Genomic DNA, 16047 nt, shown 5'->3' with positions numbered 1-16047 from the left:
TAAAGATTATAAAAACAAACAGAAAGACTCCCATTAAATACAATAGCAGAAAATTGTGAAATCTGTTACCACCACCACAGAACAGAAATAATTCAGAAACAAAATGCTGTAAAGAATTTTAATATGTAAAACCAAGCAGCAGAAGTTCCCAATACAATATAGAAGAATGTCTTCCATGGTTTGTAATGACATAGAACACAAATGGTATGGTCTTCTTTAAATTTTGAGGGCTAAAATATTTTTTAAAACAGTGAGTAATTGAGCATTTTAATCTAATAAAGATCAAATCTTACTTCATCACTGCACAGCACAGTTTAAAACACTTTGAAACACAGCACAGCAGCTTTGTAGGAAGCCCTAAATGCACCTGAAATGGAGTCAAAATTCACTGTGAGCACAAGGTTTTTTTTTTTTGTTTTTTTTTTTTCTTGTTTGTTTTCTGCTTGGGGAGGTGCAGAGGGAGACAGGGGAGTTGTTTCCCCTTTTTTTCATTTTTCAAGATAAGCTCTTCGCTCCCCTTTTCTTCAGAACAGGTCAGTCTTGTCTCTCAGCCTTCGATGGACAGGTGTGGCATTTCCTGATGTTTCATCATTTTAAGTTATCTAAGTTGGATCTCCTTAACTTCAGATCTTGCCCTCGAGTTACACTGTTAACCACTTACATTTGCTCCATATACAGCCTGAAAGCCACCTGGGCACAGACCAGGAAAGCACTGCTGGTCCTCCTACAAGAGTTCTGATGACACCTTGTCTCCAAGTGCTTCTGGAACTTAATGACAGCTTCATATATAAAACATTCAAACTTAATCTCTTTCAAAAACTTTCCCTGACAGCGAGAACCCCACTAGCATATTCACTGCACTGAAGTTCTCTTGCAATGGCTACATTCCAATACAGGTGAGAGTATCCTTTACAGCCACAATATGAAGAGACACCACTAAAAGCTAAGTTTTTCCTGTTTTTACTAGTTTTGTTAAAACAAATCAAGGTATCAGAACTGAAAGAGAAAAATATACTGGCTTAAATAGAACACGAACAATTCCTAATGCTGAATTAAGAGCAGTTCTTTGATTTTTATACTGATGATCTGTTCTTGGCATGAGACAAGCCAATACAGAATAGCATGAGAAAGGGATTTCTCAGCCAGGAAGTTTGCATTCTAGTAACACTGCATTCCTGACATCTCTACAAAGAAAAAAAAAAAGTCTGTCTCTTGATATTTCCTTCCCTACAGATCTGCAAAGGTCTGCACAGACAGCAGAATTGGGAAGCACAACTGTTCCTTACAGAAATAAATTGCTGAAGCCCATCTAGTTGCATCTGGTCCATGCCCAAGTACTAAGTCAAGATCAACTATATTCTTCACATAGCTGATCTTAGGCCAGCTTGCTGTCAGATGCATCCAAATCTGGAAATTCCTTAACCACCCCAGGCAATCTATTCTAAGGCCTCACTTGGCTTATTGCCATTCAAAAGGCTTTTTTTTTCCTAGTTTCTAATTGGAAGCTTCTTGTCCTTTCTACTACAGGTTTGGGCTTCTGCAACCTGTCAGAACAAGGGCTTGCAGAGTCAGTGATCACCTCCACTTCGGGAAGTCTGGGGATCAATACCAACTTTCTAAAGCTGCAAAGGAAGCTTTATGGCTTGAGATAAGGAACACAACTGATATTATGGAACTGCTGAAGTTAAAACTTGCCTTTCTGTTTCAGCCTGCTGAAATTCACGTGTAAAATCATAAAATGAGTTGTGCTTCATTTGGTTAGAAAACAAGACAGTAATTATTCTTCGAGATAATCCATGGAATTGAAGTTTCAGACTTATTTTTAAAGTTGTGAAGCTGAAATATCTGTGAATCCTGCCCCTTCTTCCCAGTCTAAGAGATCATTAAAATCACCCAGGAAAAAAAGTACTCATTTTGGGGGTACGCTGATATCTGCACTACGTATCTGACCAGATTGATGGAACAAACCCTCCACTTGATGCACGTGTACCAGTGACTATTTAATCCAGCACGTAGAAGCAGCCTGGCGTAAAAATAAATTGATGACTTAATACAACAGGCGACAGCTAGTGAATCAGATCAGTGTCCATGCACTGTAAATTTGAGTTCTGTCCTTGGCAGCCTTCTGGGAATCAATTATTCTCTCCCAGCACTGAGCAGAAGTTACTTCTGGATGCGGATAGCATTGTAGATCTAGCAGCATGCATTTGTTTGAAAGAATAAGACACGTTCTCTCCAAATGCTTTAGTATCGCCTATGTTAATAGTTTCTGCCTTTCAGCAAAAGTTACAAATATTAACACGGCTAATCCTTATCCCATTGCTCAACACATCAACACTATTCTTGCTCTAACTCAATTGAAAGTTCTTTGTTTTAAAGCTTTTTCTTGTCTACAATACCTAACCTCACACGCAGAGCATCACTCTCCTCCTGCTCAGTGCAGCAACCCGTTTCAATAGAAATTCAGGCTGCTAAACTCACTTTTCTCCTATCCAACTACATAAGCCTCCACCTACCTCATTCCAACTAGCTCAAATTTCTTCCTTATTATTTCCTTATATTTGCCTTCAAGAGTGCAAATAATTCTGACCCTATTTGTCTCTGCATCGCTTTCTAAACCTGTAAGTCTGATAACAATCAACCTAGACCTCCCTTTATTCCTTTTAGTCTATTCTACAATACGTATTTTTGATACTGCTGTAGCCCAAGATATACTAAGAAAGCACAAAAGAAATGAACAGATTTTTGCAGCCAACTTATTGTCTCAGACATGTCGTGAACTTTTCATAACAAATCTTTCAAATAGGTGCCTAATCAGACCCATGAATTTGTGCGATTCCAGTTCTTTAAGCATTCTAATATCCTATTGTTCTCAATTTTCACCTTAGAAAACAATCATTTGTAAGCAGAAAATTCACACTCTTCCTGTTTTTGTTGCATGACAGAATCACAAAAAAAAGAACAGCCCTGTTGGAATTTATCAATCAATAGAGCATTCTTTCTTGCAAACTACAAAAAACACTCTGTCCTATATCCTGGCACTATAGAGCTCCCAGCACAATCCCTGGAAGGAGAACAAACTCTGTAGCATGCTCAGCACAGTGGACGGATTTCCCCCTTCCTGCCCCCTTCCAGCTGTAATAAACAAACACCACAGCAAAGTCATGCTCTAGAAAAAGGAAAACAAAACAGAACACAGTAGATTTCAACATTAATAATAAATCAAAAATAATAAATCAAAAAGCTGCTCCAGTGTCACAGCAGGCAAACCACACAGCGGTAAGGACAGCTCGTGTACTAAACAAACAAACAACCCTGAATAACGCCACAACATCTTAAGGAACGGTGTTTGGGATTCCAACACAGAGTCTGCAGCTCTTCCTTGTATTTTACAGCCGTTGATGCAATGTTCCTTCAAAATGGCCAATGAACGAATGCCTGGAATGATTTCAAGCCTTACTTTGTAGCCACAAACATAGCCAGGTAGCTTAGCAAGTTTTTAAGTTACTTCAAGAATTTATGCAGTAGATGTCTTCAGTGTGGCACAAAACTAAAATGGGATTTGATATCCAATAACAAACATCACTGTCCTGTAATCCCTCATTTTAAATTAATTAAAATCGCAATATTTATGGGGCCAGCTGAGCATTTACAGTAAATACTGTGCATGACATCAGAATCCCTAGAAATAGCTGCAGCAAGCCAAGCAACACTAAAGAAGTTATTTTTTTCGTGCTTATTCAAAGACTAAATTTAGCCTAGTGAAGACTGTCTTCCTCTGAAGTCAACGGGAAGAGTGTCTCCTTTATAGCAACCATTCCAATCGGGGAAAGAGCATGAACCCTCTCTGACCAACACAGAAGGTATCCTGCGAAGGTAAATGGAGAGGAGGGGGTAAATAGCCTACTTCCCACCCAGGTCCTGCCCCCCTCACAAGCTAGGCTGGAATCAGAACATGCCAGCATGCTTTGGAAAAAAGCAAATGCGTCCTGCTCCATCCTCGTTCGCTCTGGCCAGCATCTCGGGCAGCTCCACCTGACAGCATGCAAGGCTAGTTACCTCTCCCCAGACCCTAATGGGAGATTTTCGCATGGTATAGAGATCCAAATTCTTGGCTTCCCACTGGATCCAGCCATATCTTCTCCCTCATTTAGCAAAGCCTAAGGCAAGATTCAAGAGAAACAGGATGTCAAAGAGCTGGAGGCTAGGCTGACGTTACCCTGGCAGGACAACAGTTAGAGGCTTCCAGAGCAGAGAAGAACAGCAGGGCAGGGGAAGAGATGAGCAAAGATGGGAAGGGCTGATCCTGCTGCAGCAGGACACAAAACACTCCTGGTGATGCCTACAGTAATAGGTGTGTATTACTCATATTATCCCATTTGTCATATGCAAGTTTACACATACTGCGTGTGCCAGGCAGCTTTGACATTTTCAGGAGAAAAAGAACAGAGAGAACCACTTATCCAGAGGGCAGCAGAGGACAAGTAAATACTTTTCAACAGCCTTTTTTTTTTTGTTTGTTTGTTTGTTTTTGACATACTGCTTTGCTTAAGATGAATGCAATCATCTCCATAGTCTGGGGCTATCCCTGGTGCATCCCTCTGTTATTTAGTATCCCCACGTTTTCAGTTGCGTACTTCTGAGACAAGCAACATTTCTGCTGTTCGTGGAGGTTTCATCGTTCTGTAGTTGTTCTTTTCTTTGCTTGCTTCTTGGCAGGGGAAGGGCTACATCCCCAATTTCAAATCGAATTAAGTGACACTCTTTATTACACATCTTCATAATATTTGAACTGGTAACACTGATTATCAGGGAAAAATCTCAAATACTTATGTGCAAATATCAACATTTTACACAACTTAATTACAGTGGAAACTTGACATTGCTCAGAGAAAAACAAAATTGTGAGATGCTAATAAACATACAGGAACCAGGAGTAAGACAGTTCTGTGACTTCTTACAAGCAGATTTCTGCACATTTTTTTCTCTTGTATAGTTTTACAATAAATGTCTGTAAACATTCTGAGGACTGTAGAATAGACTTGGGTAGAACACTGATATTTCCCACAAAGAACAGACTGCAGGTAGAAAACACGTTATAATTTTGGTTTGGATTAAAGCCTGTTGGAATCCATTTTTTTTCTTTGTCAAGTACTGCCCAAATTCAGAAATACTTGTCCAGACAATTGTTGATGCATTTATTCAGAATTTTTCATTGTACACTGAGTTTTGTGAGCTATTACAATTCAACATGCAGCCAGATTTAAGTTGTCTGAAATGTACAAAACACCTTCAGGGTTTAGCACAACGTGAGGGCTTTGTTGAAAACTTAGTGTTGTAACACCTTACAGCTGAAGATGGCATTGGTAAGAACTTCAGTTAGGAAACAAACCAGAAAGTCCTCAAAGATGCTTCTGAGTGAGAAGAGAGAGCAGCATTTTTTCCAAAGGCTGCATAATTTAAAAGTAGGCATATGGCTGCTGGCATGTGATTTGTGAATTCTACCACTCTACCTGTCACTTAGAAGTTTATAACGACATACTGCACATTTCAGCAAGACAGCAAAAGTAAGAATTGTATCAACAAAACTAAACACTCTCTGACCCAGTGTCTGCTTTTAATACATATTCTAGAGATTCTGCCCCTTTCCAGTCTTATAGCAGCGCTTTGCCCCTTTTGTACTGGTATTGCTAATCCAGAAGCATCTTGTTTCACAGTTTACCTTTCTGTACCACCTAGATAAATAAACATTCATCCTCTCCTCTTTCACATAGCTGTTTTTCCCCTCCTTTTTCAGTGCTCTCGTGTAGAATAGGACTTCATCTACTATTTCTATTAGCCCAAGCAACTCCACCTCAGAGTTCACTAGACTTTCAGTCAAATGGCAGAACCTGTCGGACTTCTGGTATCTCCTTGCCATATCCTGCTGTTAAGTGAAACACCAGAATAGCAAAAACTTACATAGATGATGACTTCCCAAATCCTTTTCTTTCTGTCCTCAGCTATCAAAGAATGCCAGCAATCACCCGACAATACTTGAGGGAATGATCCAAAAACAAACTTCAAATCATTTATCCCACTGAACTTCATGAACTCAAACTGGATTGTGCCTGTCTTGCCATTTCACTACGAGGAAGGGGATATACTCAATATCGATCTTCTATTTGTTCGCATAGCTGTATTTCTCACATTTGGATGTGCTATCCTGCTCCTTACTTACCACAACATCCTCTTCTGAAGATACCACTGTAAATATCATCCTGTCTCTTCATTTCAACAGATGTGTTGATAGAGATTCCCCTCCAAAAGGATATTACTTATCTCTTTGCTGTCTTGTCTCTTCTTTGCTGTTCTTTTGCAATGGAAAATCCCTCCAGGACAATCAAAAACCTTCCCAGCTAACTCATTTCAAGTCTGTCTCTCACCTTCACAGTCACTTATCAGCAACAAGACAGCTGTTATAGTACATCACCTGTGAACTTCAAATGATCTTAATTTAAACCCTGCACTCTCTATTTTGCCATATGGTAACTCATGCTGTCTCTTTTTCATTTCTGCACAGAGAATTCATAGCACAATAAATTCTCCCACAACGAATTTAAATATTTACTTAAATTTTACCATCCATTTGTGATCAAAGAAAATGTCTCAGTACCAATTTCAGAGAGAGAATTCACTGCTCAGGAACATTAAAGGTAGTTTTTTCATCCTGTTTAGATTATGTCCATTTCTCTCACCAGGAAAGAGGCAGCACTGGGTTTACAGAATTTAAAAAAAAGAGAACACAAACCAAACCAAAACAAGAGGACCACTAAAAATTAATGGGTAAAAACAAAGGGAGATGTAGGAAGTATACAGCAGTACTTCAAATCAGAACTCATATATATATATATATATATATATATATATATATCTTACTGTCCAGGCAGCATCTCTGACAGTTACTGTATCAGCATCTAAAACCAGAATTGATGTTTTCTAAAAGAGACCACAAAGAGTTGCACCTTTTGATGCAGAGATCAGTATTTACAGTAGAAAATACCTTTTAGTCTTACATAATCAACAGCTTTGAACAGAAAGGCCTTCCATGCTGACATTTAAAGCAGCTCTAAAGGAAAGGCAAATTCTGAAGAGCATAGTAACCATATGTAATAAAATTATAAACCAAATGCCAAATTAGAAAAAAAAAACAACAAAGAAAATAGATGTTTTACTGCCTGAAGTGATAATTTCAAACACAGAGGCTCATGATGATCCACACTTCGTTTATGAGAGTCCTTTTATCTGTAACTTCACCTACAGTAATTTCACAATGTAGTGGAACATATTTTAAAAACAGCACTATGTGTATCAGCACCCAGCCACTAATCAGATTTTTACCTTTGCTCTCACCAATTTCCAGATGCATGTTGATTAAATATTGGTGATGTTACTTTTTTTTTTTTTTAATAAATGAAATTTCCAACCTTTACCTTGAGAGCACAGAAGATGCAAGAATCACCCATGCACTTGTGCGTTGTGATTTGTCGGAAACTGCGGCGAAAAATGTCCAGGTGCCAGAGAACCTGAAACACAAAGAGGATCACAAATGATTTTATGAATGTGCTGCATAAAGCTTTAACTAAAAATGCATGTTAAACAATTCCAGAAGCACATTAGTGTTAATGAATGTCACTTTTAAAACAGTGTGACTCTTAGCTATCTGCAAGCTGGTATTTTCACCTTTCTTTCTCAAGAACTGTAGCACTCAGACATCAGTTTAGAGCAGGACATACCTCTCAATTTCTTTTCACATGCTTTTAGTCTGAAGACACGCTGCTTTGCCTGTGTGGCATTGCCAGCTCCAACTGGAGGTGTCCTGACTGCTCCCTGGTGCTTGGGCCACACCAAGCAGTCGCACAGCCACGCTGCGAAGCTGAGCAGAGCTATCAGAAGCCCCGACAGCCAGGCAGGTAAGCTCCTTGCACTTCACTCCTCCTCCCCATCAGCCTCAATGTTCTGAGTGAAGGCCATGTGTCAGAAGGAGTACACCAGCAGTGCATATATGCATAAGATCTTGCATGTCAAAACAAATTACTAAATTCCCCTGTGCTTGGTATTATTGTTACTACGTGCATTTACATCCTGTGATGACTGGTGGATCTCTAACCATAAGCAGTGTGGATAGTTGTTGTGGTAATGATCAGAGCACATAAAAACAAGCAGGCTTTGTACACCCTTCTAACACCAGCACAAAGCAAAGTTTGCTGTGATAGCACCAAGCTTTTTCGCTGTTTTACCACCAAACCTGTGCAACCATCTAAATTTCCACATGTACAGCAGTGACATTACTGATCTGAGGTGCTTCACAGTCAGCTCTTCGTGGTTGCTGCTAGCTCTTTCAACATCAGCTAACAGCAACTGGGCTCTCCTGCGAGCCCTGCCCTCAGTCCCACCAGCTGGGCAGGGGGCAGAGGCTTGTGTTGAAAGAAGCCCTGACCTAAATCGCCCCGTGCCAGGCTCCAGACGGAACAGGAAGGTTGAGGCTGGCATGTGACTGACTAAACACTTCGTTAGCATGAGCAGAGGGACCGAACAGCTAATTCTGATTAATTGGTCCAGTACAATGCACTAGAAAAATGTAGCATTCTGAAAAAAGCTGTACTGCTTTCAAGGAGTGTTGCTAGTTTTAACAATTTGTTAACTAAACTGTAGCACTCAAATGTTACCTTAAATTATATTACGAAATCAATGCACTTAGTGAATATTTAATCTGTCAAGTTTCCCAAACCTGCTGAATTGTGAGGGGTATGTTTATACTCAAACTCTCCCAATACTTAAGGGCCTGGGAGGCAATATAAACCTTTGAAGCATCTGATTACATAAAACATTCCTAAAGAGCTACTACAGACTTCACAAAAAGAAGAAATAATACATTTAGGAATGAGTCCAATTTTTCCATGTAATTGCTTTTGGAGTTTATCTTGAATGTTTATAGAAATACTTAATAGTAAGGAGCAACAACATTCAAGAGTCTCTCAGACTCGCAAAATGTTAAAAAAATAAGATCAAAAAATAGAAGTATATATTATTACAAAATGATACTGATCTTGTTTTCTGTTTTATTTGTATTCAGCTTTAACTGTGAATATTTCTGGTATACTATCTCTCTTGAGCTTCAGAAGAAAATGGCTTATGCAGCACACTGCAGGCCAGGTTGCACACTACCCTATTTTATGTATGCTGTGCAGCTGCCATTAGGTTCCACTTAGTTCCGACCTAGGCTTCATAACTCAGTGTTAGGAGGCAGCCAGTGATTACACCTTACAGCTTCACAGAACAATACAGCACATCACTTGAAACGCCACTTTTCTTGTGAGCACTTTCCTTTGTACCCAGTCCTGTATTTCCTGGCATATTAAGCTGTTTGAGGGTCACAAGAGTTTCCATTTGTATTATTTGTATCACCAGGGTATCTTGAAGCCTGAAGCTAGCTGAGAAGCCATTTTTTCCCATGGAAAAAGACACAGTGACAGTCTGTGCTACACAAACAAGTCATGTGAAGGGAAGGAGCCTGAAGTGGAGAAAGGGTTTGAAACCCTTCAGCTAGAAGGGTCGAAACTCAGACATTCCAAATATGCAAACAGTGACAACGCAAGCAGAGCAGCCACTCCACTGCATTTTGAGAGCAGAAAATTATTTTTTTCTAAATCAAAAAGTAAGTACTCAAACATCTAAACTACAAATCAGCAATTAACAAGAAAACTGGACTGCATAAAAATATTCTGTACAGGTATCATCAACCCTTGAACTTGTTTGGATCATCAAAAAATTACTTTAATGAGAAGACATACTGAAACCTACACAGTATTCCCTTATTTTAAAAGGAATTTTCTACACATTTTCGCCTTTGGTTGATACATTACAAGTTTGTACAGAAAAGACTCTGTACTACCTGATTGTGCAAATGCTGTCAATTTCACCAAGAAAACCTGAAAGTTACCATAGCTGTTCTGTAACACAACTAATCCTGCATTTCCCAACCTAGCTTTCTTCTACCTAGACTCACAATTACGTAGTCAAGCCTGGCTGTACGCATTGCACAGCACAGCACGGAAAATATTGCAATAGACAGAAAAGAGATGACAAAACCAGTGTGCATTCTGTGATCTTACCTGCAGCGCGCTATTCAGGAAGCAACTGTTCTGTCCCGGTTCATTGCTCAGACCTTTACTGGGTGCTATTGAGGTTGTATTTCGTGGAGTAAACATCCCCTGGACATTCCCCCGACCCACAGAAAAGTAACTTCTTTTCCAAGACATCTTCCAGTTTTAGCTGTAGAACATGTAGGCTTTGGCTGGTACAGTGTCTTACTTGATCGGATCTTCTTTTTCTTTCACCAAAATTCAGAACTGGAACAACATCCAATATTCTGTAATTTATAGCTTAAGTGGAATTTATTTTTTCTTCAGGACAGAAGCAGTTTGTTTCTTTTAAATCCAACCTAGGATGCTATTCTTCATTTGATGCTTACGTATGCAAAACCCTCTTTTACAAGCAGCCACGTACAAGGTTTGAAGAGGGAGGGAATCCATCGTATTGCAAGTTCATCTGTTATGCTGTTTCTCCCTTTTCCAAGTGGGTAGTGACTTCAGGGAACAAATGGCAGATTAAGGAGGTCCCTGAATCAAGAGGAGAAAAACAACAGCTACCTCCCGCCCCCCTCCCACCCTCCCCCCAAAAAACAGTTTCTCTAATTCTTTTATAATCCTCTCAAAGGAGATAGGAAAAATCCAATTAGTAAGAGAGCACTGAAACCAAAACCATAACAAAGTCTTTGCAGCTCCCTTTCAGTTACTTCTGTCTTGGGTGATGAAAGAGACATTATCCTCACAGGAAAAAAGCAGCAACTCCAGAACTTGAGAGTGACGAGCTTTAGAGTAGCGAGGAGTCTGATACAGTCCCTCTAATTCTGAGTGCGATCTTTAGAAGTTCCTCCTCCTGATCCTCCTTTTGCAATCGGAATGCCCAGCCGTGCCAGAAAGCTTGAGAGAGAAAAATAATCAAAGGCTTGCGTCATTTAATTACTCTCTTGGTTTTGTGGTGTTCTGCCAAGACCAGTGTTGCCTCACCTCCCACAATACACAGAATCTTCTGAGACAAAGCAAAAAATATAAGCCTTCCTCCACCCAAAAAATAAAATAACAAGGAAAAGAACACAGAATTATGAGAAAAGTATGGTAGAGCAAGAGTGCTGAACTATGTCAGTAGAGTTAAGAAGGAAGTTAAATTTAAAAAGAAAAAACATTCAAACATCATGCCAGTGTTCATACATATGCTTTGCAATCCTTAAGTATTACATTTCTTTAAGATCTTAGTATTTCAGATAGTAGTGGGAAGACTTTGTGAATAGGTGTTAATATACTGTCCATGCTAGAATTGGGATTTTCCACCAATGTTAGGACACTGAGATGAAGACAGGTCTCCGCACTGACTCAGAAGACCAGAGCTGTGTTCAGAACAAAATACTCTCCATGTTTTATTAACCATAGTCAGTGATTTTATATATATATACACACACACACAGGTTGCTTAACCGAGGTACGCTGAATATACAATGTCTTCCAAGAGACACTGATGCTTATGAAGAAATAAGCATCATTCAATAAAAATTGCTCTTCCTACCTTCAGCTCGCTTTTGCCCTTATCTTGCAGGGAATATAAAAAAGATTTTGTTCTAAAAAAATCCTATAAACAAATTGCAAGAATTTATGGTAATTCAAAAAAAAAAAAAAGCCTTCTTGCAAGAGTATCCCACTTCTTTCCCACCTCTATTTACTTTACAGCCAATCGTGCAGCATTTTTGTGGGACACTGGCAATGAGGTTTAGGATTACCCCATTATCAATAACAGAACAACTGAATATACCTAGCATGAACAAGCCAGCTCTATTCCATGTGTTCTGAAGAAGTAATTGCACCACAAAATAAGTACATGCAAAATTTGTGCATCAGTAAAAATTAACTAAGAATGCAACTCCTTACAGAGATATCCTGGTTATCTGTGAAGGCACATTTTTCACCTTCACCACATTAAGTCATTCATCTTCTGTCAAAACTCACAAGTTCCTTAACATCCACAGATGTCTTACAGTAGCCTAACCCACTCCCTTCCAGTAATATTTTGTTTGTACTTCTATTAAGCTAATTCTACAAATATTAATGAAGTCTCAGTGTTGCTGTAAGGCAGGCAAACATCTATATAGAGATAAATATTCTTTCTGGTTGCCAGTATGCCATGTAAAACTTTCAGATGTGCTTGCAAGCCTCCAGACACAGTCCATTACCATGCCAGTCGTGCAACATTCCTGAGCACTGAACATATACAGGTTTCATTTCAAAGCAATTTCAGCCTCAACCCCTCTTTTCTTTGCTCAGTCCCTTAATGAATCACGAGCCAAACACACCGTGTGAGGTAATTGACTTTCAAGCAACCATTTAAGAACCTCTGTAAACCAACGCTACTTGCAATAGGTGCAGCGCTAAGCTTGAGCTGCAAGAGCCAGGAGCAGGATGCCACGGGAATGGGCTGAGGTAGGCAGACTCGGTGCTAACTCACAGAGAGCCCCTGAGCCAAGCACTCTTCCATCCCCTTTCCGCAGCACCTATGGAAAGATGGAAAATACAACCCGCAACATGCCCCTGAAGCACAGGAGTGAGCAGCAGTGAGTAAAGCTCATGAGCTTCAAATCAAGATTCTGCTCTCAAAATGGGCTATAAATCTTCAAGCCAAAATGTCCCAGTTATTACAAAATGAGTACATTTTTCTATTGATTTTTATTGTCTTGGGACCAGAAACAAATTAGAAGCTTTTTATTTTGCCTGTCATCACAAGTGGAGTATTGCAAGCTGGCAGGAGTCTCGCAGTAACCGCGCAAGCTTCTTGCATTTGTACAGGCTTCGCAGAACTGACTTCTTAGCCTACATTCCCCGTGGTCTTTCACAGGAGTAAATTCAGTCTGCTCAGTTAGCTAGATGGCTGTTGCAGAGCTAAGAGAATAAGCAGAAAGCCTGTAATCCAGTAACCACCCAGTTAGGGCAGAACCACATCTCTGGAGATTAATGGCAGCTTCACACTTGACCAAACATTGTAAACTTACCAACGTTATGCAAGAGCTACAAAATGGAAGCCTAATTAATCTGAAATATATGTATGACAATATTCATATGGATTATTTACAGATCCACTTAGCCTCCGTTCTACCGTGAAAATCACAAAAAGGATAACAAAAAGCAGGAAAAAAGAACTTAAGGAAAAGAGCAATCATCACTATTAAAATAGTGAAAGCTTTGCTTTCACCACCGACACAGCCACCACCAGAAAAAAGCTAAGCCTCTTATATTTTCAACTCACAATAGACAATTCAAGAAAAAAAAAAAGAAAAAAGAAAACAAACAAACCACCAGTGGTTTGTAAGGGAACGGAAGGGCACTGCCACACAAGCTTGTCCGCAGGCGGAGGTGCTCTCCAAACAGGCTACTTCTCCCTGATATTGTGTGAGCTTGAAAATGATCCCAACCACAAAACTAAAAAACAAATTTACTCTCTGAAATGAAATCACAAGGACACAATGATATACACCACATGCTTCAGAGAACTGAATAGTTAAGTGAGAAGAAAATACTTTCACGTATTATTTCTGATTAAAGATGTTTGTGAGCAAGACTGTTCTCCTACTAAGGACACAAAAAAACACAACTTTTTTTTAATAGGACAAGAAAAATCCCTATAATTCAACTGCTAATGAGGTTTCCCAGCTTTCTCTACCATTTTAATATTAGGTCACAACAAGTGCAGCTCCATATAGCTTTTACATTCCAAAAAAAAAAAAAAAAAGTTATTCAGAACTTGTAGCTCCATGTGGCATATTGGCATAACCCCAAGCAAGTGAGTTTGAAGTAAAGGAGAACGGCATTATCAGGTCTGAGAAAACTGTTCCTACAGAAGACAGATGATTCTCAGAGATTATTCTCATTGCTGGAAATTTTACTAGTCCAGAAATATGATCAAAACAAGAGTGCCAGATGCAAAAACATAAACGATGCTCTTGCTTCATTACTCAAAATGTTATCTTAGAGCCACAATGAATGGAGGCAGACAGCCTAACAAGCTTCCAATGCACTTGAATTTTGTTTATCATATGAAGAACACTATTCACTGGAACAAAGCACAAAAGTAATCCAGCCAGCATGATTAAGTAAAGCTAACTAGATCTCTGAAAAGTTGCACAGACATAATAAAATTGTTATAGTAAAGAGTAATTTATTTATAAGGATTATATTGCTAGAAGACAGAAGCTAGATTCTCTCTCAAATTCATCTAAATTCCATGCTGTTGGGAAGAGCTTCCACGGGGAGGGAGGGCTCCCAGACAGCAGCAGGCTCAACAGACAAGAGCAGCCCATGGGAGCAGCACTCACATCACCTCTCCAGCAGTCCAGCCCCGGAGCAGTGCTGGCCACAGCTCTGCATGTACCTCTGGCCTGAAGAAACCTGACGGTCTGTCCTTGGGACAACTGGGCACAGAGGTCTCACAGATGTGCCAGAGAAGAGTTCAGATCCCAATTCATTCTTATTTATTTGCATGTCGCACAACTTGAAATGTAACATCTCAAGTTGCATCCTTTCTTCTCTGGTGTGGTCCCACTATTCTACTTCACTTTAAGGCGAAAAAAATGCCATGTTCCTCTTACTTCAGTTTCAATTCTCTCCATACGTTTCAGGCTACTGCTCGATGAATCATTCCAGGCACAAGGCTGAATTAAAACAGCCAAATTAGGAAAAGAGACGCTTCCATTTAGTTCTAGGTATGGCTGAAGCCACCAATTAAGTATTTATCACACTTAGATAAGAGCAGATGTCCAGAATTTATTTTTAGTGACTTATATTTCTATGTTGGTGTTTTCAGAAAAGAACATGCTCCCCAGCCCTATGCCCTACCACCTTTTCAGGCAGCAGAAACCAGATTAGTGGTGTTGAGAGTAAATTGTCCTTTCACATACTAAAAACAACTATGAAAGCATGAACAGATGAGAAATGGCTTGGAAATCCCCTATTTTAATAGTTTTCATAACCAAGAAGAGAATTGTCCAAGATGATGCGTTTTGGTGGAAGCTCTCACCCAGCTGCCTCCCAGCAGGGTCCCCTTTCAGCGTGGACGCAGGGGAACAGCCCCATCCCCTGCCCCATCCCAAGGCTTGTGGTAGAATGCTCTCACAACCAGAGGCTTAGCAACTTTCTCTCTGTAACTGAAATGATCAAAGTATTTGCTAATTTCTGCATAATTAAATTATATTTAATCACAGAGTTCATCAACATTAAGACTTTCATTTACAGTTTAGACCTCCCAAAATATCCAGCTTGGTATCTCAGTCATTGCTCAATCTTGAAGGTGATTAAATAAAGGAGGGATAGAATAAGTACTCATTACCTAATAGTCATAAGGCTGAATGAAGAAAAGAATGAGCATTGCAGTGATCTTAGAATAAATATCCCTGACAGAAGCCAGCTGCCTCAGTACCAAAGAGGAGATCACATCCTCTGGAGTGCCTCTTGTCTTTTTGAGAACTGCAACTAGTTGGAAATACTGGGCAGATTTCTCTGTGCACCTAGAAGATATACTGTAACTACTGAGAAGTACAATCATTTCCATTCATCTTCATCCCCAAGAACTTTCTGATAGCACAAATGGGACAGAGGAAAACCTTTCTGCTTTATGTATGCTTTTTCCTCAGTCTTGATTGCTGTGTTGGGAGAAAGAGGAAAAAAGCCTGCAATGCTTTTGCTGTCAAGCTTACACCCATTTTTTAGTCTTCCGCTTAAACGGGTAACTTAATTATAAGGCTTTACCTTACTTCTGCCTACAGGGTGGAACTGGGAACTGACAGCACAGCTGATGCCCATGACATAATCACACTGGTCTTTCTTATCTTTCATTCTGCTGTTGCACAATTCCTCGTCTGCAAAGCATTGTAAAGGTATGACAAGGCTCTGAGTATCAGCTGGCTCC

At 39.7% G+C, this 16047-nt stretch overlaps 1 protein-coding gene across 14 annotated transcripts in view; it reads right to left on the bottom strand.

Moving 5' to 3' along the window:
• Positions 1-16047, bottom strand: part of USP54 (ubiquitin specific peptidase 54) — a 77816-nt gene that overhangs the window by 41218 nt on the left and 20551 nt on the right. For 13 of the 14 annotated variants that reach the window (XM_035329438.1, XM_035329436.1, XM_035329440.1 and 10 more), the window contains exons 2-3: positions 10155-11024; positions 7473-7565 (exon numbers count right to left, since the gene is read on the bottom strand). In XM_035329438.1, coding sequence (XP_035185329.1) covers positions 7473-7565; positions 10155-10301 — 240 coding nt within the window. In that variant the 5' untranslated portion in view covers positions 10302-11024. Of the gene's footprint in view, positions 1-4059; positions 4161-7472; positions 7572-10154; positions 11025-16047 lie in introns of those variants that run through there. The other variant, XM_035329443.1, reaches the window with a different exon arrangement.

This window comes from Oxyura jamaicensis, chromosome 6 (assembly GCF_011077185.1).
Source record: "Oxyura jamaicensis isolate SHBP4307 breed ruddy duck chromosome 6, BPBGC_Ojam_1.0, whole genome shotgun sequence".
In the NCBI taxonomy this organism is placed as follows: Eukaryota; Metazoa; Chordata; class Aves; order Anseriformes; family Anatidae; genus Oxyura; species Oxyura jamaicensis.
The sequence above is the reverse complement of the archived record's forward strand: the minus strand, read 5'-3'. Positions and strand labels throughout refer to the sequence as shown.